Source organism: Ailuropoda melanoleuca, chromosome 14 (assembly GCF_002007445.2).
Source record: "Ailuropoda melanoleuca isolate Jingjing chromosome 14, ASM200744v2, whole genome shotgun sequence".
Lineage (NCBI taxonomy): Eukaryota > Metazoa > Chordata > Mammalia > Carnivora > Ursidae > Ailuropoda > Ailuropoda melanoleuca.
The window spans coordinates 16,496,981-16,521,916 of record NC_048231.1 but is presented as its reverse complement, the minus strand read 5'-3'; the positions used below and the strand labels follow the sequence as shown (position 1 = coordinate 16,521,916).

Here is a 24,936-nt window from a genome sequence, read left to right as displayed (position 1 = left end):
CAGTAGGAACAGGAACCACCCTGTGACCCCCCCCCCAAAAAAAATGAACGCCAACGCTTTAGGGTTGGTCAAGCAGAAGAGAGGAGCCTGGCTCCTCCATTACGTCTCCGAAGAGCTGTGTTAGCTGTCTCCGAATTTCTTGACATGTAAGAAAAATAAATCCTTCACTTATATAAGCCACTGGTGTTTTGAGCTTCTGCTACCTGAAGGGAAAGCTCTTCTGTCCTCTCCCTTTTCCCCCAACCCTCCCACCTCCCACCTTTACTCCCCTCCTGCTGCCCAGGTTCCTTGCTCCATTCCCATCTAAGTTCCCTCTGCCAGTCAGAACTGCTGCCCCTTCAGAGGTGTTGCAGGAGGCGTGGGAAAGCCTATCACCTTCCCCGACCCTCCCATCAGTGGGAGTGGAGGCACAGGCCCACCTTGATCCTTATCCTCCTCCTTCCCGGTCTGGTTCCATACAAACAGGGAATGTGAAATACTTGGAGGAAAGGCAAGCCCACCTCGCCCATAAGTGTCTCCACACTACCAGGAATCCCCCCTAACTGAGTGATTGGAGATAATCACCAGACACTTCGGAGAGATTCGGGCTGGAGGGTCGGGCTACCAGCCACCTAGCTCCATGAGGAAAATGAAGCTGGGAACATGAAATCATCTTGAGGGGCCTAGCATTTTGATATGACGAGGCAGCTCAGCAAGTTCTGGAAATAAAGCTGTCTGGCTTTGGATTTCAGCTCCACCATTGATTGTGGGACTTGGACAAGGTAGTTCACTTCTCTCAGCCTTAGTCTGCTCATACACAAACTAGGTAACAAAGCCACCTTCTTTTGTCTGGTTGAAACGATGAAATGTGACCAAGCCACAATGCTGGCATATAACATGTGCTGGATAAAAAGAAGCCCACTGTCGCTGTTATTATACTGGTGAAGAGCAAGGGCTCTGAAGTCACATTTAGGTTCAAACCCACTTCTCCATCCACCAGTTACGTGGACTGAAGCTGTTTCCTAGTCTCTGCACCTTGGTTTCTTCTAAGTGAGGAAGAGAATGCTAATTCACTCAACCACAAATACCTACGGCAGGCCTGCTCTATACCAGGTTTTATGCTCCACCCGGGGTGTACGAAGGTGAGTGACACTGTTGCAGTCTAGTGAGGAAGACAGACACCAATGGAAAATTGCAAAGAACTGTAACAAATGCCACAAAGGAGCACTGCACAGGTCTCTGCAGGGGACATGCCCTGTCAGAGAGGCCAGAAAAAGCAAACACACCCGAGGATGGGAGGAGAGCATGAGAGGAAGCTCTGTGGACCCAGGGACGGTGGGGGGAGCTCAGAGACGGCCAGGATGGCTAGTGTGGAGGAAGCATGGAGGGCAGATGATGTGACATCAGGATGAAAGGTAGGCAGGCCATGTGAGACCTCTTATCTAGTTTTACCCTTATCTTAAGAGTAATTGTCAGCCTTTCCGAAGGGCTTTAAGTGGCGTGTGTGTCAGAAACAGCTTGCATTTTGAAAAGCTTAGTGCACAGTGATGTGGAGAATGGAAAGAAAGAGCAGGGAAGGCGAGGGTTGATGCTGGGAGAAGCTAGTACCATAGGTCCAAATGAGAATGTTTGGTGACTCGAGCTTGACTCCTTGCAAGTAGGGAAACCGAATCCATATTTCAAACTAGAGAATTAAGTTACTATTAGTTTTGGGGTCACTCTGAGCATCCTCTTGAATAAAGGCACAAATGCAGGGGACTCATAGATCAACCAAAGCTACAACCATGGGTTAGGTCGAACTCCCTGAACTAAATGATAAAGCTTGATAAACTCTTTGACTAGATCAAGACTCCTTTGTTTTCACTAGCATCTTTTTCCTGAAGGTTATACTCTACTTGGCAGACCTCCTTTCCCTGTCCTCTTATCTCCCTATCCCGACACCAAATGTCCTGAGAGGGTGATGCTGAGAGATGAGTCAGTTATCCTAGTGTCAGGAACAGGAACGGCCTGATGACTAACAAAACAAGAAAACAGTCTCTGTCCCTTTCGTCCATTAGATCCTTATAAACTCCATCTCTTTTCTCATTTACGTAATTGATTCTAGGAGGAAGCAGATGAAAACACGAGTAAGGAATGGCCTCAGGACTATATATATCTGGAACCTGTGGTGTTCATGGTATTCCTGGGTTCAGGCCAGACTTGAAGAGAACTATTGATTCCCCCGCAAGAGCAAAGATCGGGTCTCGAGGTTGAAACACCACATTCACATAACCCAATGTATATACGGCCAGTGCTGGCTAGGAAGGACACCGACAATGTTTTGCAAGGGTCCTATAACCCAGGACTATTTAGAGTGGAGTCCTGGATTGGTACCAGCCTGAGAACTCTTTGTTATTAGTCTACAATGAGACAAATTTAGAATTCGAAAGTAGGCAGTTAAAATCTGTTATTGAATATGGCCAGCAATTTTATGCCTGGTGAATCTAATAATAATGAATTTGAGCTGGTATGTTAGATGTCTTCTTTTCTTATTTAGTTTCTCTAGTAATTTATTTTTAGCGTATTTTACAAAAGTACCAGTCTACACAGGCCTGGAAAGGAAATAACTAGTGCTCCAATAGGGACAGTTTGGAAAGCACTACTGCAGCCAGCTGAAAATTCCCTGATTCTTTTCTCACCGATAGGACTGACAGCATGGAAATTTTACTCATTAATACAGAGGACTGGAGATAAGCCTGAACGAACTAGGAGCCACGGAAATAAGGAGTTTTAGTTGTCAAAGGCATGTCCTCTTCCCAGACAGCCCGTATCTAATGACGGATCGGCCTAAAGTACGTACAAAAGCAGTATCCCAGCTCCCTCACTACAACTCACAGCTCTGACAGGCCGGCTTTGTATTCCCTGTGGCACCAACCGAGCCCGTCCTTGTTGCTGTGCCACAGCCCAATGTCTCCCGTAGTCCAATCCCATTTCCTTCCATTCCCTTCCCTTCTATAGGAATTGATCCCAGGAGCACCCCTTAATAAACCTCTTGCACACCAATCTCCATCCTAGAGTTTACTTTCTAGGGGACCTAACTTCTGACATTGTCTAATAACAACATGACCTCAAAGATCATAAGGGGAACTTTGTGATACCATGTGCTTTGAACGTGACAAATAGTAAGAACCACCATTTACCGAGTACCCATCATGTGCCAACCACTGTACAAGGTGCATTTACACACATAATCTATTGTCTTTTTAAAACTGTGGTAAAATACACATAACATAAATGAGATCGAGTCAGTAATCAAAAACCTTCCAACATACAGAAGTCCAGGACCAGGCAGCTTCACTGGTGAATTCCGCCAAACATTTACAGAATTAATGCCAATCTTTCCCAAACTCTTCCAAAAGGTGGAAGGGTTCCCTCCTCTTCTTTTTCTTTCCTTTTTTTTTTTTTTAAAAGATTTTATTTATTTATTCGACAGAGATAGAGACAGCCAGCGAGAGGGAACACAAGCAGGGGGAGTGGGAGAGGAAGAAGCAGGCTCATAGCGGAGGAGCCTGATGTGAGGCTTGATCCCCTAACGCCGGGATCACGCCCTGAGCCGAAGGCAGATGCCTAACCGCTGTGCCACCCAGGCGCCCCAGGTTCCCTCCTCTTCTACTCACTTTCAAAGTCATTTTACGAGTCCAACATTACCCTGGTACTAAAACCAGACAAGGCTACCAGAAGAAAATTTCAGGCCAATATCTTTGCTGAACGTAGATGCAAAAATCCTCAACAAAACAGTCAAACTGAATTCAGCAATGCAATAAACGGATTGTACACCATGATCAGGTGGGATTTATTCCACGCATGCAACAACGGTGCAACGTCTGCAAATCAATCAATGTGACACACCACATTAATAAAATGAAGGATAAAAATATAATTATATGATCATCTCAATTGATGCATAAAAAGCATTTGACAAAATTCACCATACATTTATGATAAAAACTCTCAACAAACTGGGTATAGAGGGAACATTCCTCAACACAATAAAGGCCAAATATGACAGGCCCATAGCCGACATCATACTCAATAGTAAAGAGCTGACAGCTTGTCCTCTAAGATCAAGAACAAGACAAGGATGCCCACCCTCCCCACTTTTATTCAACAAAGTATTAGAAGTCCTAGCAAGATGCATACACAAGAAATAAAAGGCATCCAAATCAGAAAATAAGTAAAACTGTCTCTATTAGTAGATGACATGATATTATAAAGACAGAACCCCAAGACCTCCACCAGAAAACTCTTAAAACTAATAAACGAATTCAGCAAAGTTTCAGGATACAAAATCAATATACAAAAATCTGTTACATTTCTATACAGTAACAACAAACTATCAGAGTAATTAAGAAAATAACTGCATTGACAACTATATCAAAGAGAAAAAAATATTTAGGAATAAATTTAACCAAGGATGTGAAAGAGTTATATACCAAACACTATAAGACATTGATGAAAGAAATTGAAGAAGACAACAAATAAATGGAAAATATTCCATGCTCATGGACTGGAAGAATTAATATTGTTAAAATGTCAATACTGGGGCACCTGGGTGGCTCAGCCGTTAAGCGTCTGCCTTCGGCTCAGGGTGTGATCCCGGCGTTATGGGATCGAGCCCCGCATCAGGTTCCTCCACTATGAGCCTGCTTCTTCCTCTCCCACTCCCCCTGCTTGTGTTCCCTCTCTCGCTGGCTGTCTCTCTCTAATAAATAAATAAATCTTTAAAAAAAATGTCAATACTACACAAGGCAATCTACAGATTCAGTGTAATCCATATCAAAATTCCAATGGCATTTTTCGCAGAAATAAAACAAACAATCCTAAAATTTGTATGGAACCACAAAAGACCCCAAAGAGCCAAAGCTATCTTGACAAAGAACAAAGTTGGAGGCATTATGCTTCCTGATTTCAAACTATACTACAAAGCTCTAGAAATCAAAACAGTATGACATATGGCACTGGCATAAAAGCAGACACATTGACCAACAGAAGAGAGAATCCAGAAATAAAGCCATGCATATATGGTCAAGTAATTTAGGACAAAGGAGCCAAAAATATACAATGGGAAAAGGACAGTATCCAATAAATGGTGTTGGAAAAACTGGACAGCCACATATAAAAGAATGAAATTGGACTCCTATCTCAACCACACACAAAAATTAACTAAAAAATGGACTAAAGACTTGAAAGTAAGACCTAAAACCATAAAACTCCCAGAAGAAAACATAAGCGGTAAGCTCCTTAACATGGGTCTTAGTGATGATTTTTTGGATTTGACATCAAAGGACAGGCAACGACAGCAAAAATAAACAAGTGGGACTACATCAAACCAAAAAGCCTCTCTACAGTAAAGGAAACAACAAAATGAAAAGGCAACCTGCCAAATGGAAGAAAATATTTGCAAATCATGTATCTGATATAGGGTTAATATCCAAAATATATAAAGAACTCATAAAACTCAGTAGTAAAAACAAACAATCCAATTAAAAATGGCAGAAGAGGGACATCTGGGTGGCTCAGGCAATCATCTGACTCTTGATCTCATCTCAGGTCTTGATCTCAGAGTCATGAGTTCAAGCCCCACACTGGGCTCCATGCTGGACATGGAGCCTACTTAAAATAAACATGGCAGAGGAACCCAATAGACATTTTTCCGAAGAAGACATACAAATGGCAAACAAGTATAGGTAAAGGTGCTCAACATTCCTAATCACCAGGGAAATGCAAATCAAAACCACATGGAGATAGCACCTCACACCTGTTAGAACGGCTAGTATCAAAAAGACAAGAAATAACAAGCGTTGCACTGTTGGCGGAGATGTAAACGGGTATGGCCACTATGTAAAACACTGTGGAGGTTCCTCAAAATATTAAAACTATAACTTTCATATGATCCAGCAATTCCACTTCTGGGTATTTACCCAAAGAAAACAAAACCACTAATTCACTGCATGTTTACCCTCTGTTCATTGCATTACTTATAACAACCAAAATGTAGAAACAATCTAAGTGTCCGTAAATGGATGAACGAATAACAAAAATGAGGGACATATACACAACAGAGTATTATTCAGCCATAAAAAAGAATGAAATCTTGTCATTTGTGTCAACATGGATAGACCCTGAGGGCATTATACTAAAGTAAAATAAGTCAGACAGAAAAAGGCATATACCGTATGATCTCACTTATATTTGACATCTAAAAAAAACAAACAAACCCAAACCAAGCTCAGAGATGCAGAGAACAGGTTTGCAGCTGCCGGAGGTGGGGGACAGGGGAAAAATGATCAGCTTAATCACTTTAAAGGGAACAGTTCAGGGCATTAGGAACATTCACATTGTGCAATCATCATTACCATCTATCTGCAGAACTTTTTTCATCTTAAAAAACTGCAACTTGGGGGGCACCTGGGTGGCTCAGCTGGGTAAGCTCAGGTCTTGATCTCAGGGTCGTGACTTCAAGCCCCACATGGAGCCTACTTAAAAACAAAAAAACAAAACTGAAACTCTGTACCCACTGAAAAATAAACCCCATTCTCCCATCTGGCCAGCCCTGGTAACAACCATTCTGCTTTCTGTCTCTGAATTTGACCGCTCTAGCTACCTCAAATAAGTAGAATTATACACTATTTGTCTTCCTGTGATTGGCTCATTTCAGTTAGCATAAATCCTCTAGGTTTTTCCATGATGTAATGTGTGTCAGAATTTCCTTCTTCTTGAAAGGCTGAATACTATTCCATCGTATGTACACACCACGTCTTGTTGATCCATTCGTCCGTGGATGGACACGTGGGTTGCTTCCACCTTTAGTCTATTGTGAATAAAGCTGCTATGGACATGGGCGTACAAACATTTGTTCAAGACCCTCCTTTCAGTTCCTTTTGTTTATACATCCAGAAGTGGACTTCTGAATCGTACGGTAATTTTATTTTTAAAGTTTTTCGGAAACACCATACTATGGCACTGAAGTTGAAGCAAGAGTAAGTAGGGAAGGTAGGAGGTAAAGGTTGAGAGAACTTGTTTTGTTTTTGAGAGCACTGTGCACTATAAATAAAATATAATATATGCCTCCAGAAGTCATATATTACCTACCCTACACGTAATACTAGGTGGATCTCTACGACTAGAATATGGTGTTCAGTTTCAGGTAGTAGACAATTTAGGAGAAGCATAAAAAATTCACGAAGAAATCAAAAAAGAATAAAAAAGACAGTTTAGTGTCCAAAAACAAAACCTGTTATAAGGTCAAAGAGCTCCCATCAGTTGGTATAGAGGGACAAAAGCTGAAGGAGGGTGTTTCTCAAATAAACTAAACCTCATTTCGACTTTGTTCCCTTAAAGTGAGATCCTTGGATGTGGTCTAAAGTAGAACGTCTTTATACTGGATTCTGCTTTGTAACAAATGAGTTTAGAGTAGGGCTCCCAATGTGTTTAAGAAGTTGTCATCTGAAGAATAGTGATCAGTCACTCTCTGTTTTCGAGAAAGTAGTTTTATAATATTTCAAGAAGAAGGCTAGAAATAATGTACTAGGTAATTTATAAGGAATGTTATTCTGATTTTTAAGACTGTTTAATAATAAAATGCATTATTTATGAAATCTTTAAGGTTAAAGCATTTTAACTCAAGATTAAGCATTTTACTTGAAGCCAGGAGAACAGGCAAGATAAATCTAATTATATGAATACACACTATCAGACAAGACAAAACCTAACTGGACCTTTAGAGGATAAGAAGGATAAGAATGGTGGAGGTCAGCCGCTGACCTGGCCACAGGGACGGACTGGCAAATGTGCTGGTGAGCACTGATTAGCCACCGCTAATGGCCCCGAATACGGTTGTAGGTTTTTATGAGGTCTGGCCCCATAGACCGTTCCCTACGTTTATGTACGCTAACTTTCCTTAACAGAGGTAAACTGAGGCTGTCTCTCTTTTATTAATCAAAAGGCTATTGAGACAACTCGACTTCTCTGCATAAAAGAGGAGGGTAAGAATATGTACATACACACAACGGCAATTTATCTCGGAGAACAGCAGCAAGGATGGCTAAACACAGAAGAAGGCCTGCAAGGAGTTGTCTTTCTAAAAAAGAGCTGTGGTTTTCAAGATGCCAGGTTCCAATACCTGATTAACTACAAACAATTCATTACCTAATACATTTTGCAGCTTAGCCATAAGAAATTAAAACAACAACCACCACCACCACCAAAAAAACAAAACACTGGTCGAATTCTAAAATATCTTCATTTGGGTTCGTCCCATGAACAAACATGTCTTAATTTCTCTGGGAAGCAAATGAGAAGTGAATGGAAGGGGGAAAAACACCTCAAAGCCATTTTTCAGTCCAATTGAATGTAAAAGGAGTGATTTTTTAACCTGATAACCATAAACAAATAAATAACACTAAAACAGCAACTTCTAACCAGCTGACTTTTCAATTCACCTCATCATCTTACAACCGGGTTGGTTTTCCAAGTGACATCCTCTTGCACTGGGGATACATGCTACGTTTTACCCATAGAGCTAAGGGGACATGCTGCCCATTAGCTGTTCCTCTCTGGTAGCAGATAACTACTTAACCTGGCTTTGGGTTAAGGAGCCCTGGTACCTACAGGAGTCCTGAATGGAAACGCTGGCATGTTCAAAAGAGGAGTAGATAAAGAAGTATAAGAGACTATTGTTCTGTGTTTACTAGTGATGCTCTTCATTCTGAGGACAAGAAAAGCTGAGCCTTTTCCTTTATAATTATAATTTGAAAGAATAAATGTCAATGCCAATCATGCCAATGGAGCAATAGACTTCAAGCCACCATTCTCCACGCCCTACAGTTACCCACCCACACACTTTGGGGCCCAGTAAATTCTACAGATCAGGCAAGCAGAGTTGTAAATATTTCCATGTACAAAGCTTGCTTTTTCCAAAGACAGGCATGGCATGGCATGCCATTTTCTTTCTTTAGAACATTTAGGAGCAATTATGACCTGAGGATATAAGGATGGCAAAGCAAAGGTATGTACCTATAACAAGCATTTCTTTGAAACTAGCAGCAAGATGTGTGGGTTCCACACATCCACAGAGTATAGACTGATAACTTGTAGTGATAAGTATAAAAACTCACAGAGTAAGGCAATGTTATGCTGGTTACCTGCCCAGTTCAGGAATACAAGAATAAACAGGATCCTTTCCCCCCCAAAGTGAAGGGTTGTTACACAGGACAATACGAATCTGCTACAAGCTGGGGTGGTAGGCACAAGTCTAACCACCCAGGGTGCCAAGCATTTTTTCCAGAGGGTGTGTGTGCTTCTGTAACATAAACGTAATTTGAGAAAGGGGCCACTGCACTTTCCCCGTCTCTTTATAACAAAGTGGTAATTGTTAACAATTGAAGAATCATCACTCCTCTCTTGGGAGTTTGCCAGCTCAGCAAGAGACAATACCAATTTTCTGATGTTATCTCTCTCAGTGGTCCACTTCTTAATCCACTTGAGAAATAGAGTTCCCCGGTTTTCTTTAAGGCAAATGAACCCCCTTCGGGTGGGATCTCAGAAGTATCCCTCTTCTTCCTCCCAACTGAAAGCCAGGTTGTTCCTCCCCCACTTCCAATCAGGTTGTTCTGCTATGCTTGAGTTTTGTTTCTGAATGTAGGAACAGTTACCAAACGAAAAGAAAGAGGCCGCAGGACAGGAAAGCATGAAATTTCAATGGCTGACAGCCAGGCGATTTGGCCACGTAGAGGGATCCACATCCTTCTTGTGTGGCTGCAGCCAGAGCGAGGCTAGCACCACACATCCTGTTAAAACATCACTTGTAGAATACAGCCTATAATGAAGCGAGTGCCGTGACCAGTTGCTTAGAATTTGGTGATATAAATCTAATTGATTCAGATTTTTTTCCTGGTTCCTTGTGAAGCACATTAAAGATATTCTCTCTGTTGCCGTATATTCTAAGAATGTACGAGTTGGGTATGGTATGGTCAAGTCAGTGTGGCTATGGAAGAGAGGAGAATAAGGCTTGGCAGGAAGAAGCTGATTATACTCAGGGTCCCAGAGAGAGGGTCACTACGTGCCTCACAGGGGAAAACACCAGTGTGGTCAAGAGATGGAAGACAGGAGCAAGGAGAGAAAGTCTAGGCAAGAGCCTTATTTGGGATTTCCCTGGAAAAGGCAAGGCAGGGTAGGGTAAACAGCTTAAGACTGGCTAGTTTCAATAATTACTGTGGGCTCTGGGCTACAACGGTGGTTTCCAGCTGCCTGGTACCTGGCCCTGGAGTGATTTGGGGCAAGGGAAAGGTGGATTTTCCATGTGAGAGTTAGATAAGGAGGTTGGTTGGGGGTATAAACTTGGGATTAGTTGGTTTCTGTTTGAAAGGCATACTCATGGGCAAGCTGATATGATCTTTAGGAATTAGCTAGCCTTGGGATGGGCGGTCTCTCCCTGGCCCTGTAAGGTCCCAAGTGTGAAAGCATCAAGAATACAGAAAACATAGTTAACTGGCTCTGTGATGAAGAGATGTCAAACAGACAATACAGGATCTAAGAAGACACAAAATCATGCATATATTTAAATACGACCCTTGCCTGGGGCAGGAGAATGGGGGTCTTAGAGAGTCTTAGTCCTCAACATGCTTCGGTGTGGCTCCCTCGTTCTTTGATAAGGACAACGGATGTTTTCTCAGTCTTAGATAACATGCCATGCAAACACACTTCAATCTCTCATCTCCTGTCTGCCTCCCTAAACCCATATATGAAGGGGTTCTAGGACTGTTATAGCTGCTGATAACATTCGTGACTGCGGTTGAAGGGACCTCTGCCCGAGCTGTAATTCTGTCTACACCCCATTCACAACAAGGAGAAAGCAAGCATCCAGGTGATGGGCTATGGACTCTGGGGTTCTCCCTCTTCACTTTGTAAACTACCTATTTCTCCTGTTTAGGGGGAGGCAGCCCATCGCCATCTACCACCTGCCACCTGCCAGGCTGGTGGGCCTGCCTCTGGAGCTCCCAGCAGTTAGGCTGCACCACGGGAAGCTGGTCCTCCAGAGGCCCCCGACCCACTCTGTATTCTAAGTCCATACACACTAGGCATGAGGTCTCACCACCTCAGCTAATGACAAAGTACAGCATCACCTGTCCCGAGCTTATGTGTACCTCAGGCTCAGCAGGGCTGTGTCTGCAACAGATTTCAGTGCTGAGAGATGGGCTCTTTCCCAAGTCTTCTTTGCTGATGATCCTATTTTGCCATGTAATGTTCTGGGTGGATTGTAAGGGATACTAATGAAACAGGTTCAAGGAAAGTGATATTATAACTGTGGCATGTCCAAGTCTCACAGCCCTGGAAACCGATGGACATTAGTACTTCTTGGCAAGCCACTGGTTTAGTTTGGAGCTTGGTGTCATATTCATACTTCTGGCTGCCAGTCTCCTTAAGGAAATACGGACCTTCTCGCTTTAGTTTTCTATATTTTATTAGTTGTTCATCACTGGATAGGCTGCTTCGTATCAGAATTAAAGGACCATTGGTGAAGTATTACCAATAGAACTCTGGTTGTTCTCGGTTTCTCTGCTACATTTTGGTAGATGACCAAGCCATGGATTTGGTGTTCCTTTCTCTCTTCTCATTCCTTTTTGGAAAGAGTTTAGATGGGCTGGGGAAAGGTATTTGAAGCTTTCTGATCCAATGTAAATGAATCCTGTGGTGGGTAAATAATTTTCCTCCCTCCTTTGCTCTCCTGGGGTATTTTGATGAATAATGCTTCTCAAATAAGTTTATAAGTATTCCCCTAGAGCTAAGAAGGGTATTAAGCCCATAGCAGGTGTGCCTTTAATGCTTTAGTATGTACGGTAGAGCAAAGAGGAAAGGAATCGTCAAAACCTTGTGGTTTCATAGAAGTTTCTGGAAAGTTTTGAAGGCCACAGCTGGGAACAAAACACTGTGGGGCAGCGCTGGTGGTGTGGGTACAGCCTCACTAGATCATGTCAGGCCATCCCTTCAACGTTGGAGATTTTTATGGACGGGTGGCAGACTGGGGTCTATAGTTTATTTTGCTGCCAATTACACCATATGCTTATCTTAACTCAGAAAAAAGCATAATCAATTAATCGACCTCACCAAAAAAAAACCTTTTTAAAAATTTTGTTCCTTCCTGCCTCCAGTTCACAAGCTACACAACTCTAATCTAAAAGCCTTCTTTAATAATAAATATCTTTAACAATATTCATTCTCTTTTGAGGCTCTTGCGATTTGACCTTCAAATATCATGTTCTCCGATATATTCTGTTACTCTTTACTTGTGATAACTCAATTATGGTTTTAGTTTCTTTCTTCGATTGGCTTCAATGTCCCCATATTTTTAAACAAAAGCCTCCATAATAGTAAGGAAATTTCTTACTGCCACAGCGCCACCTACTGGTAGGCCAGTACAGAAGCAAGCTAGCGGGAGCTTAACTTTGACCCACAGTTTGGAGTCCTTTTGAGCTCTGGTTTTATAAAATGCCAATTTCTTTGTCATTCTGAGAAACTATCACTTCTCTTGATAGCTATTGAGCTTCTTGCTGTGATATAAAATCAGCAAGTTATCATAAAAAATATGCTCTTATTCTTACTGTTACCTTAAATTGGCCCTTGATTTTCTCTGTCCTGTAACTGTAGCAAGGGCTCCAGATTGTGTGGGCAAGGGTTTGGATCTGGCGAAAATAACATGGGGAGCTTCCAAAGAGCCTGAAAAATGTAAAAAAAATCCCTACTTAACACTTTATTTGATCTTGGTGAAAGGACAAGAGGTCAAATCTCAAACTACGTTTTAGGATAGGACAACCACCAGAGAGAAGAACAGCAAGGGACACCAGGCCTGGAAAACTGCCCAGAATATAGCATTAGGTGGTGCGCGACATAAGGACCAAAGGAGGAAAGAGAAGGTTGAGAAATACATCGAACATAAAGAAAGGAGAAAATAAACAGCTATCTGTATTTCAAGAAAATAAAAAAACGAAACCAAAGCCAAACCTAGGTTTTAGGGGATCATCGTTTGCCCAGATGCTGACACCGAATTTCCTGTGCCTTTGCTTTCTAACACTGTAAGAGTGGGTAATCAACCCAAATTCTTACCCCTCTGGCTCTGGGGGGAGAAGAACATTTTGGGAGCAAAAAAAGGATATAAGCCACTAGGGCAAGCATCTCAAGAGCTTCATTTCTTCACATTATTAATCTACTATACTCCAGATCCAACCAGGATCCATGACAACTATATAATGCTTGGTGAAAGGAATAAGAGTCTAATAATAAAAATAGGTCACTCTGCTGAGAACTGCCAGGCAAATAATTTCGCTTCAAAGTTAAAGTGACTTCTAGATCCTTAGAGTTTACGCTCCACTGGGTTTATTCTGTATTAAAGCAAGTTCCTTTCTCTTGTCTCACGGGCAGACAGTGAAGTGTGCAGCCAGAGTTACCCCATCCCCACGCAAAGTGCGTTTTACCAAGGCCCAAAATAACCAATACTTAACAAGGACATTGCTTCTCACTTCTTGTAAATGAAATCCAGCATTGGTGTTCCAAAGGCAGTAAGAATCCTTCCACCAACTACAGACCCTTAAGAGCTTTAAAACACTGCCACCACCACCACAACAAATTGGGGTGTGGGGCAGGCAGAGGCTGGACTCCAGGACAGAAAAGGCACAGGCAGAAGTTAAGGCCAGGGATGAGGGCAGACGGTATGGCTTCAGACCCTACAAGAATGGTGCTTTACACTATCAAGTCAGCACGAGAGAAATGCCAGTTATCTAATCTGTGGCTCTCTGCTATTTTAGTTTTAGTTCACCATCTCCACTTCAGAACTCAAGAACGCCATGGTTATAAAGAATGAAGGCCAATGGCTCTGGCTTTGAGCCAAAGGCCCTCACTCTAGCTTCCTTCTCAAGTTTCCCAATTTGCTGACTCTACACCTTCCCTTCCACAGCAAACTCAGAATGTTTAGCTTGAAGTAGGGAAGTCAAGGAAAAAGTAACATTCGTGGAGCATTCCAGGCCTTCTGCTAGCAGCTTTCACATTCACTACCTCATCTAACGTTCATAATTAGAAGAACAATGTCGCTAGGTCACCTTCAGTGGGAAAGGATTCTGCGCTGTTTTTCAACAGTGTGCTGGGATGAGCGAGTACCACATTTAGGCGCCCGATGAACAAAGTGACACAGCTTTAAGGCCTGGTCGGCTAGACTTGTAGAGGGTCAAGGGACCAGGAAACAGACTTTTGCTATATTCATGCACTCAATAATACCATGTTTAACCAACTGAGTTAACTGGACCAGACAGGGGCTAAATACCTTTCAAAGTCAGCGTAGCGAGCGGGCACAAAGGCACAAATGTCCCATCTCTGAGAGACGTGTAAAGTTTGACTTATTATGGGGGTTGTTCTCCTTTCTTGTGGGTTTAAAGAAAAATGTTTATAATAGCAACCTACCCTCCTTTTTGTAGGACACCCTTCCGAACCCCTAGAATAACACCTTTCAGTCTATGTGTCATACAGAAAAACACATGCTTTATAATTGGAACACTGAAGTGCCAGGTAGTTAACTTACTAGCTGTGGAAATAACTCTAATGGGGTTAGTTATCATTGTGCTGCTAAGGCAGAATGTTTGTTGGGAAGTATGGAAAATACCATGTTCATCAGTGTTTCTTTCACTGAGGACCAGGAACACCCCGAAAGGCACAGAACAGAAACAAATTCAAGGCACTTTAGAAGTCCAGAGTCATTGGAGACGAAAGCAGTAAACAGCAGGTGGCCTAAACAAGGTGAAAAGAATAATGCACTTGTCTTAAGGCAGAAACGGGGAAAAGGCAGGTATTAGAATCCAGGGAGACATACAACTTCTCTTTGCTCTGTGGTTTTACTCTGCTATTGAATTCATTACAACGTTACAAAATCTCTTAACAGATAACTTTAGTCAATAAATATTAATTCATGATCAAGATGCTGAGAGTAAGAGCCACCCGGCCCCTCAAATTTCCAACTTCCCCGGCCAGAGCGCACACAGAGAGTTCAACCCTGTACGTAATGCATCAGACACGCAAATGCAGGAGGCAGGTTTCTGGCATCTCCCACGCTCTGCGACCCTGTCTGGCTATAGCGATTTGCTGGCTAGAGATAGTCAGCTGTCTATAGTGCAAAATTCTCCCAGCCACCCATTTCCCGGGCCGAACAGTTCCAGGTGGAAATTCTACTTCCTTAAAAATAACTACCATATTCTAGTAATTCTTTTTGGCGGGAGGGGAGGACCAAATAGATACCCATCAAATATTTCTTGAATTCAGGTCCTAAGATCTTGAGCGGAGAACAAAATCTTTATACTCTTCCATTATTACCTGACCTTGGTGTTGTTATAAAGCCTTTCTCTATATATTGTGTCCTTTAATTCCACAGTAAGCCTATGAGATATATGTAATTATCCCCATGGTACAGTCTAACCAGGCTTCTCGGTGGTCTTTTAATCATTTGAAGGTCTACTGTCACACACACACACCCTCCACACCCTGGCCCTAGACTCCTTGATGGTTCCTTCTTAGACTCAGGATCAAGTTCCCTACACGGCTCATGAACCGGCCCTGCTACCTCTATGACCTGTTCTCCTGCTGCTCCCTGCTCACGCTCTAGTCCCCAGGCGCAGTGACACAGGAGGGCTCCCAGCGCACAGTGTATTTGCACCCTGCCCCCCCCCCCCATGCAGAGGTCTTGTTCCCTCTTCCTGGAACTCCTTCGGCCCCATGCCTCCCCTCTCCTGGGGGACCTGTCAATACGCAACCCTCCACTTAGATGTTTCTTCCTCTAGAAAGCCCTCTCTAATCCCTAAGAGACCAGGCCAAGTTGCCAGGGTTCCAATACAGCCCTGCCATTTACTAGCTATGAGATTTTGGGTTTGTTTCATAATCTGTGCCTTTCTTTCTTCATCTGTGAAATGGGGAACACAGTTTCTGTTAAATGCCTATTTTGCGAACAGATGAGTTATCCCAGGTAAAGCATTCAGAACTGGGCCGGACACACCAGATGTTCCACCAGTGTTGTCTACAGTTATTCTATGCGTCCCCAGTACCTGACATTCATGTAGTCTGTACCCACTCCCTGCTGACTCTTCTCTCTCCCTGAGTCTGTAAGTTCCCTGACCGCAGGGACTGCCCGGTGTACCCTCTACGCCCCTCGGTGCCCAGCATCTTACTTTCTCCATGGGAGGTGCTCAATAACAAATATTTGTTGGACTGAATCCGCGTGATTTTAATTTTCTGATTACTCATTAGTATGTTTTTTATGAATTAGTGCTCAAAGAAAACTCTCCCTGGACCAGTGCTGCCTCACTATATGTGGGTACCTACACCGAGGGGCTTTAAGACCTCAGCCAGCACCTGGCAATGGACCAGTAGGCCATTACATTAGCGTGGCAGGACTCCCATCAAAGAGCGGAGCTCCACCGTGCTGAGGGGCTAGTGGGAGAGACTACATGGGGGATCCTATATGAAAGGCGGAACACTCGTCAGATACAGGCCCTTTTACTAAATGCTGCAAATCTGTTTACACTCTCCCAGACACAGAAATGTCATCTACCCTGAACTAGCTCTGGAAAACTATTCCATCCTCAAGTGCCCATTTGCCAATGCTTCAAAAGCCTGGATGCTTCTTCGTCCTTTGAACCGCACGTTTCTTCAGAGGCAGAAGTAAAAGTACACCCAGTGCAGCCCCCCGCCCTGCCATCCCGGCCGCGGAAAGCGCTGGTGCGCCCACTAACCTGTGGAGCTGGTGATGGGCGCAAAGGCCGCAGCGTTAAGGCTGCTCTGGAGTCCGTTCAGCTGCCCTTCTGTGGCTGAGCCTCTGAAACACAAGCAGCTTGGTCAGATCAGCGGATGGAAGGGTGAGCTCACACACAGGCCCTCCTCTTGCTCTTGGCACTCTCTCACGTGGCTCATTCCCTTGCTTCTTTCAAGGCTTTGTGCAAAAGCCATCTTAGCAGAGAGGACTTCCATGACCAACCTATCCCTTCTTCCGAAATACGAAAATTTACTGCCTCTCTCTCTCCACTGGACTGTAGTTTCAAGAAAGCACACGCTGTGGCCATGGCTGTGTCTCCAGTGCCTAGAACAATGCCTGGCACCTTATAGGCGCTCAACAAACATCTGTTTACCAAATGGATAAACGATGTTCCCAGTAGTGAACTGGATAAATCACGAGTAAAGGCACTTTTAAAAAACCAAGTTTCATGTAGACCAGTGGTTCTCAACTGAGGTACAAAGGAAGGACAGATTTTGCCCCCACCCCCACCCTTCCACAAGGGACATTTGGCAACGCTGACACATTTGTGGTTGTCACAACTGTGGGGGTCTACTGGCATCTGGTGGGTTGAGCCAGGAATGGTGCTAAATATTTCCTACGGTGCACTGGGCGGTGCCCCCAAACAAAGAATTTTCTAGCCCAAGATGTCAACAGTGCTGAGGTTGAGAAACCATTATATAGAGGCAGCTCCCCTCATGCCAACTCTGACAGGAGATAGGACAGAGTATACTGGATGCTTTGGGCCCAGATTTCCCAGCCACATGTCTTAGAGATTCTATGATTAGCTTACAGACCATGCCAGGTCTCCCTGTGACAGGCTCTTACAGATCTGTAGTTCTTTCATTGCCATTATCAAAATTATAATTATGAGACTGTGCAACTGGCTGCTTAATAGCTGTCATCCTTGCTAGAAAGCTCCACAAAGACAGATTGTATCAGCCTATTCACTGTTGTATCCATAGCTCCTAACACTGCATTTTGCACACATTAGGTATTTATTAAATATTTTAAGAATAATCTGATCCATTGTCTCGTAAATACAAATTACTTGTTGGACCCAACTACTGTGACTTTAGTTGATGTGTGAAAATTTTACATTGGAAGGTTAAAACTTTATATGCTCAATTCTTTATCTGTTGAGTAGCACCCAATCCAACCTGTGAAACCCCTCCCCTAGCACTATTTTTTTTTATTATTTTTTTGCCCATTATTTTGATAAGTGGAAACTTTTCTGAAAGTGATATCCTTTCTTTAAGATCTGTTTTGTTCATTACTTTACAAGATTGACTGTGGTTTCATGCTATATTGTTTCTCTTCAAGTTCTTTCCACATCTCTAACACAGAGGTACTAGTTTTCTGTTCCAGTGGTGTCTTAAATTTATCTTGGATCCATGCCACATCAGGGATGACCTTTCTGTAGAAGGAAGGACCCGCAGAAGAAAAATGCTCAAGATTTCACAGGAAAAGGAGAGTTAGAAATGCCGACCTTGCCAGGGCTGTGCCAGACAGGTGTGGTGGCATCTGTGAAGGTCCTGAAAAGAAGCCCCAAACTTGATCATTTTTGTAAAATACTGGTAACAACCAACCTCTTTCAATTTCCAAAGGAGAGAAGAAATCTCAAGGTGCAAGTTAGGTTAAAGAACTGAATTCCAAAGGGAACATGTAGTCTGACTTTTCTTAGTAGACATTTACTCACAGATGAATCATCTTACAACGTTTCTCACAATCGACACGTGCACGGGTGTATGTGTGCTTCTTCCTTTTATCCATCAGGCCAGGGATTTTACATGCGTTGCACAAACAGAAGCTAATACGCTAATCCTTAGCAAGTAACAATTAGAACATTATTAATTTGCGCCTGGTTCCAAAACCAACCCAAGAAACATTTCGTGAAGTCAACGTCTGTGCCGTAGCAGAGCACAAGACTCCATTTTATAAATATACTACACGCTATCTAAGCCATAATCCATTATATTTGCTGCTATATTCCTTTTTACACCTAATATTATCTCTGCGGGTCTTTTCTTTTTTTAATGTACTGTATCAGTCTCTCCAGAGGTGATCCCCTCTATGGCCTGTTGTCAGTTTCATTCCTTCCTTCACCAAGTACTGAATGAGCACCTGCCATGTGCCGGACCCTGCTTGAGGGACTGCTCTCGCCTGTCCTCCCATGCGCCAAGTTGTTCTAGGTGATTTCTGTATTTCTATTACTTTATTTTGGTTTTGATTAATTTACTCTCTTGTTCCTTTTATAGTATTTCAAGTTAAATTATTATCTCACCTACTTTTAATCCTTCTTGTCTTTTTTTTTTTTTAAGATTTTATTCATTTGAGAGAGATAAGAGAGAGGGAAAGGGCACAAGTGGGGGGAAGGCGAAAGGGAGAAGCAGACTCCCCACTGAGCAGGGAACCCAACGTAGGGCTCGATCCCAGAACCCTGGGATCATGACCTGATCTGAAGGCAGAGGCTTTACTGACTGAGCCACCCAGGCGCCCTGTCCTTCTTGTCTTTTTAATAAATTTAAAGTTGCAGCACTTTCCATAGCCATCCAGTTCTAAGTGTTTTCTGATTTTTATTATGATTACCTCTCTAACACATTGGGTATTACGTACTGTATTTTTAGAAATTTTCAAACATTTGAGCGTTTTTAAAAAATTAACTTTTGATTTTCCCTAAATAAAGCGTATTTATTGTTAAAAAGTGTAAACAGTTTGATATGGGTTTTTTTGAAATGTGTGGAGCTTTCATTTGTGATAGTGTGTGTTGAATTTTTGTAAACACATACCTGAAGAGAAGATATAGTCTCCCTTTTGGATGCAGGAGTCTGTGCATAGTTATTAATGTTTTTCAGATTATGAGTTGTGACGCATAAAGGTGGCTGTAAAATCAATTTAGGTGACCCCACCAGCATTTTTAAAAGAATAGGAAATAGTATTTTGTGAAACTTTCATTTCATATACATAACATGGATATTTTTTTACTAGGTTGCATATGAAATTTATTTTTTATTATAAGTGGTGGTCAGAAAAAGATGAAAAGCCACTTATCAAAGCAAACTGTTACTCTGCATTTCAAATATTCCAAGTCCTCAGAAATTTGTTACCTATCAGTTACTGATAAAAGTAGATTTAAATACATCAACCATTACAATTGATAATTTCTCAATTTTTCCTTACACTATTGTCGACATTTGATTTATATATTTTTAAATTTATGATGTTAACTGCATACCAGTGCTTTTCTTAATTCCTATTAATGCTTTTTGCTTAACTATATTTTATCTATTGCTATACTCATGTTCCTTCTAATCAGTACTGTATGGTTTACCTTCTTCTCATCTTTTGCACTGTGAGATTTTACTTTAAGTATCTCTCTTTTAAGCAGGCTATAATTGAACATGTTTAAAAATGCAATTTCATGATCTACCTTTCAATAAAAGAGTATAATCCTGTTAATACTTACTGTGATTACTCATATAATTAGATTTACTTCTACCATTTTAGTTTTTATTTTCCACTCCCCATCCTTTTTCTTTGCTTTTTTGTTTTCTTTCCTGCCTTCCACTGGATTCAAAGCTTCTACATTCTCTTCTCTCCCCCTCTGTTGGTTTAAAAGCTACAGACTGTATGTCAATTACTTAGCTGCTTTTTTCTAAGTGTAAAATTTAGCTATTTTTTTCCTTCAATATTTCTGTCTTACCCTTAGAACTGTTATGTTTTCACTATTCACTGAATCCCCTTGTCCCTCGATCTTATCTTTGTTGTCTTAAACATGTTTTAGCCTTTTGAAAGACCAACAATGTTTATGGTCATTAACATGTATTATCACTTAATAAAGTTTTGCACATCACTGCCTTCGTGTTATCCAGCACATTTGTGTTCACTTTTATCCTATCCAGTCTTCACTCATTCTTTCAGTGAAGGTCACGGGTGGTATAGTCTTAGACTTTGGATATCTCAAATTATTTGTATTTTTGGCTTTTCTCTTGAATGAGAGTTTAGCTGGGTATAAAAATTCTAGACTGAAAGTTATTTTACCCCAACACTCTGAAGGTATTAGCTCTTGTCTTCTGCCACCTATTACTGCTGAAGAAAAGAATGCCAGTATTCTGAGTTCCTTTCTGAATTTTCTTTCAAGTAGTATGTAAGTCTCCCCTGTATGCTCAGTGTTCTGCAGTTTCACTCTGATGTGTCTAGATGTGCATTCATTTTGGTACATGGGATGAATTATTTAGCTGAGAACATTTATTTCTTCAATTGCAGAGAAGTCTCAGTTATTATTTCTTAAAGTGTAACTTGTCTACCTCTCCCTCAGGTCTCCCTTCTGACACTGTGATCAGAGTCACATGTCACATTCCATAAGATAATCCTACCAGATATCAGATCTAATATGTCTGGCTGTTCAAAAATATTAATTTCATTTGTAAGGAATTCATGTTCCAGTTGTTGACTTTGTCTGGAAATCTTTCTTAGATTCAGATTTATTCATGTGTTTTGCAATTTTGGTTTGCAGGCTCATTTTGAATAATACTCACTTTCCCCCTTGTCTCTGTACTTGCTCACCCCTTCCTGTCTGAAGGTTTTATAGCAGCTTCCACCCAGTCCAGAACCAGACATTATACTGGTATTTCAGTGCCCTTGCCTCAGTCATATTTAGAAATCCAGGTGAGTTCTGAGACACAATCAGTTGGACCCTCAGGCAGTAGGTCCACATCAGTTTTATCAGTCTCCCATGAGGAGAGCCCACTGTATTCCTTAGCTCGTGATTTTTCAACCTTCGTACTACTGATATTTTGGAATGGATAATTCTTTGTTGTGGGGAACTATCCTGTGCTTTGCAGGATGTTTACCAGCATCCCTAGACTCTACTCATGAGATGCCAATAGGAACTCCCACCCCCGCCCAGCTATGATAACAAAAAATTACTCAAGACATGGCCAGACATCCTCTGGGGGCAATATCTTCCCCAGTTGAAAAATTACTGTTTTATTTTCAATTAATGAGCCTAGTTTCTCAGTCTTTCCTCTTGGGTAGGGCACTTTCAGGCCCCAACATGCCACAGGAGCTGAACTCTGGGCTGTCACTACCTACTTCCAAAGCAGAGTTCAGAAAGCTTTGTTGTTTCAGCCTCATTCACTGACTCTCAGTTACTTCTGTAAATTTTGGGGCCAAGGAGACGTTTCCCTTGTTTTGAAGCTCAGCTAGGTCCCTTTTTTTTTTTTTTTTTAATCACTGCTATGTATTTGAAGCAGAGGGAGAGTATTAAGTGTAAACTTATGGAGACAACTTGACTGGAAGTCAGTATGTCCAAATTTAATCTTTTGTTTTATTTGAAGCTAAGCCCTTGCCTTCAATAGTCATTAGTGTTATTAGTGTGCAGGATCTCAGAATGTGTTTGAATTTCCACAGCCTTGCCAGCTCGAGCCAAATCACACTTAGAAATATCAGCTTAATAACAACAAAAATGCCATCTCTTATAATAGGGAACAATGGCAGCAGCAGAAATTATAATTATACCAACACATATGCATTAGACACTTAATATATGTCAGGGAAATACATGATCTCATTTAATCCTTAGAACCACTCCATGATGTAGGTAATATTTTACAGTTAATGAAACAGAGGCTTAGAGGTAGGCCCAAATAACAGTCAATCGAATGAAGGAGCCAGGATTCAAAATTTAATTAGAAATCTTGGGCTGTTAGCAATTGTGCTCTCCTGCCTCCCACATACTACTACTCTACATGGTATAAATAATTACTGATGAGATCATTGCTATTTGGCGATCCCTGACACATACACCCCAATACACGATACTATGTCACCACCCCCACCTCAACCACCACCTCTAGCACATCTCCATCTTCACCACTGCCCGAGAACTTGTCATGAATAGAAGCTAGCTCAGGGGCTGAGGCATATATTTCTCTCTGCTCTCTTAAAAATAAACTTCATGGAAACTGGGCTTGTATCTATTCTGTCCACTGGTCTTATCACCAATATTTAGAGCAATGCGCAAGCATAACAGACATTCAATATACACGTGATAAAAAGGTAAAGACAAGGTATCTGTCCCTAGAGACTTATGGGAAGAACACATATAAAAAAGAAAAAATCAGACAAGGAGGAAGATGGTAGAGTTAGCTGAGGCACTTGGCAAAGCTGCATCAACGTGATAAATTAAAACCTGATCTTGAATAAAACACAGGACTTAAGATTCAAGAGGGCAAAGGGCACAAGGAAGAGGGGATAACATGAGCACGTAGGAACAAAGTAGACTGTAAGACAGTATAGGGAAGGCTACAGACAGCATAGAGGACATACTGCAGAAGGATTTAATGTCAGAGAAAGGAATCTCAACCTATCTTACGCACTGGGAAGCCGCCAAAGATTTTGGAAAAAAGGTTCAAAGAACTATTTTAGAGATGATATTTTAAATTGCTTTCTAGACCTACTCACGTACCCTATTTCTTTAAGAACCAATTTGGATAGTTTAAAAATTTCTACCTTGTTCTTGGGTGTTCTCTTTATTCAAGAACCAATCTTGATAGTTAATATTTTTGAAAATATTAGAAAAAAACTTCCATCCAGTTTTTAAATTTAGTAGCATCCAATTATGCAGTGTTCTCATAATTTTTTAGTCCCCCTATAGCTACTTTTATTTTTTTAAAAAGATTGATTTATTTGAGAGAGAGCACAAAAGGGAAGGGCAGAGAGAGAGGGAGAGAGAATCCCCAGCAGACGTTGTGCTGAGCGCGGAGCCCAACACGGGGCTTGATCTTACAACCCTGAGATCACGACCTGAGCCCAAACCAAGAGTCAGACATTTAACTGACAGCACCACCCAAGCACTCCAGTGCTGTATCTACTTTTAAAATCTTTTTCTTATTTTTAATTCTCTTCTTTTTCTGGCAGAGCTATGTTTATTTTCTCCTTCCCTGTCCCCCTACCCCAAACTAAATAAAGGTTTTGAATTAAACTTTTTATTGGTTTTCACTTTACATTGCTTTTCTTCTTTATATCCTTTGACCTGTTTTTCTTAGTTTTGTTTTATTGACCCTTTTCTAATTTCAAGAAAGGAAACCTTAGTTCAGGTATGACAAACATGTGGCGTGCATATTCACTACTCATATTCCCTGTCTGCAGCAGACATCACTAATAATCTATCAAAGCACTCTTTCTTGCCGGGCTCAGAGAAGTGCTCATAATTCATGTCAACAAGACATTCTAGATAATCAGCTGAAGCCAGTACATCAGTTGAAGCCAATCTGCCATTTGTATCTTGGTTAATTTCTTTTCAATCTTCCTACACTGTAACAATGAAAATAACTAAGATTATGAACTTACCTTGGAGTATATCTTTGATGACATTTCAAATATAAGTTTTGATAAAAACAGTTCTTTTTATTATTTTTAAAAATATTTCAACTTTATTGAGGTATAATTCACATAAAATTGTAAGATATTTAAAGTATATATTGTAGTGATTTGACACATATATACACTGTGAAAGGATCTCCCCTTCTAGTTAGTAACACATCCATCACTTACTTACTTACTTTATTTATTTGGTGAGAAGATTTAAGTTCTACTCTCTTAGCAAATTTTAATTATACGATACAGTGTCATAAACCATACTCACCACATTTTACATTAGATCATCAGATCATCTGTAGCTGAAAGTTTGTACCCTTTACCAACCTCTCCCTGTTTTCTCCAGCTCCTGTTCCTCAGCTCCTGACAAACACTTTCCTACTCAGTTTCTATGAGTTTGACTTTTTTTTTTTTCAACTGCACATTGAAGTGATACCATGCAGTATTTGTCTTTCCCCGCCTTGCTTACTTCACTTAGCTTAATGCCCCTCAAAATCCATTCATGTTGTCACAATGGCAGGATTTCCTTCTTTCTCGTGGCTCAGTAATATTGTGTGTAACATCTTTATCCATTCATCCACCGATGGACACATAGGTTGTTTCCCTATCTTGGATACTGTGAACAATGCTGCAATGAACATGGAAGTGCAGATAGCTCTTCAATATCCTGTTTTCATTTCCTTTGGATGTATATCCTGAACTGGGATTCTGAATCATATGACAGCTCTATTTTTTAT

General features: G+C 41.4%; 1 protein-coding gene across 34 annotated transcripts in view; it reads right to left on the bottom strand.

Annotated features, from left to right (window-relative positions):
* The window catches only part of TTLL5 (tubulin tyrosine ligase like 5), a 279,806-nt gene that overhangs the window by 37,979 nt on the left and 216,891 nt on the right, over nt 1–24,936 (bottom strand). For 24 of the 34 annotated variants that reach the window (XR_004620449.1, XR_004620448.1, XR_004620450.1 and 21 more), the window contains 2 exons: nt 16,782–16,864; nt 12,624–12,732 (listed from right to left, as the gene is read on the bottom strand). The exons of 1 other annotated variant lie outside the window; for it this stretch is intronic. Coding sequence is in view for 26 of the 33 variants with exons in the window: in XM_034643095.1 (XP_034498986.1) it covers nt 12,624–12,732; nt 16,782–16,864 (192 nt within the window). In the remaining 7 variants the exon portion in view is untranslated. The remainder of the gene's footprint in view (nt 1–12,623; nt 12,733–16,781; nt 16,865–24,936) is intronic. 9 more of the 34 variants (XR_004620453.1, XR_004620452.1, XR_004620455.1 and 6 more) reach the window with 1 other exon arrangement.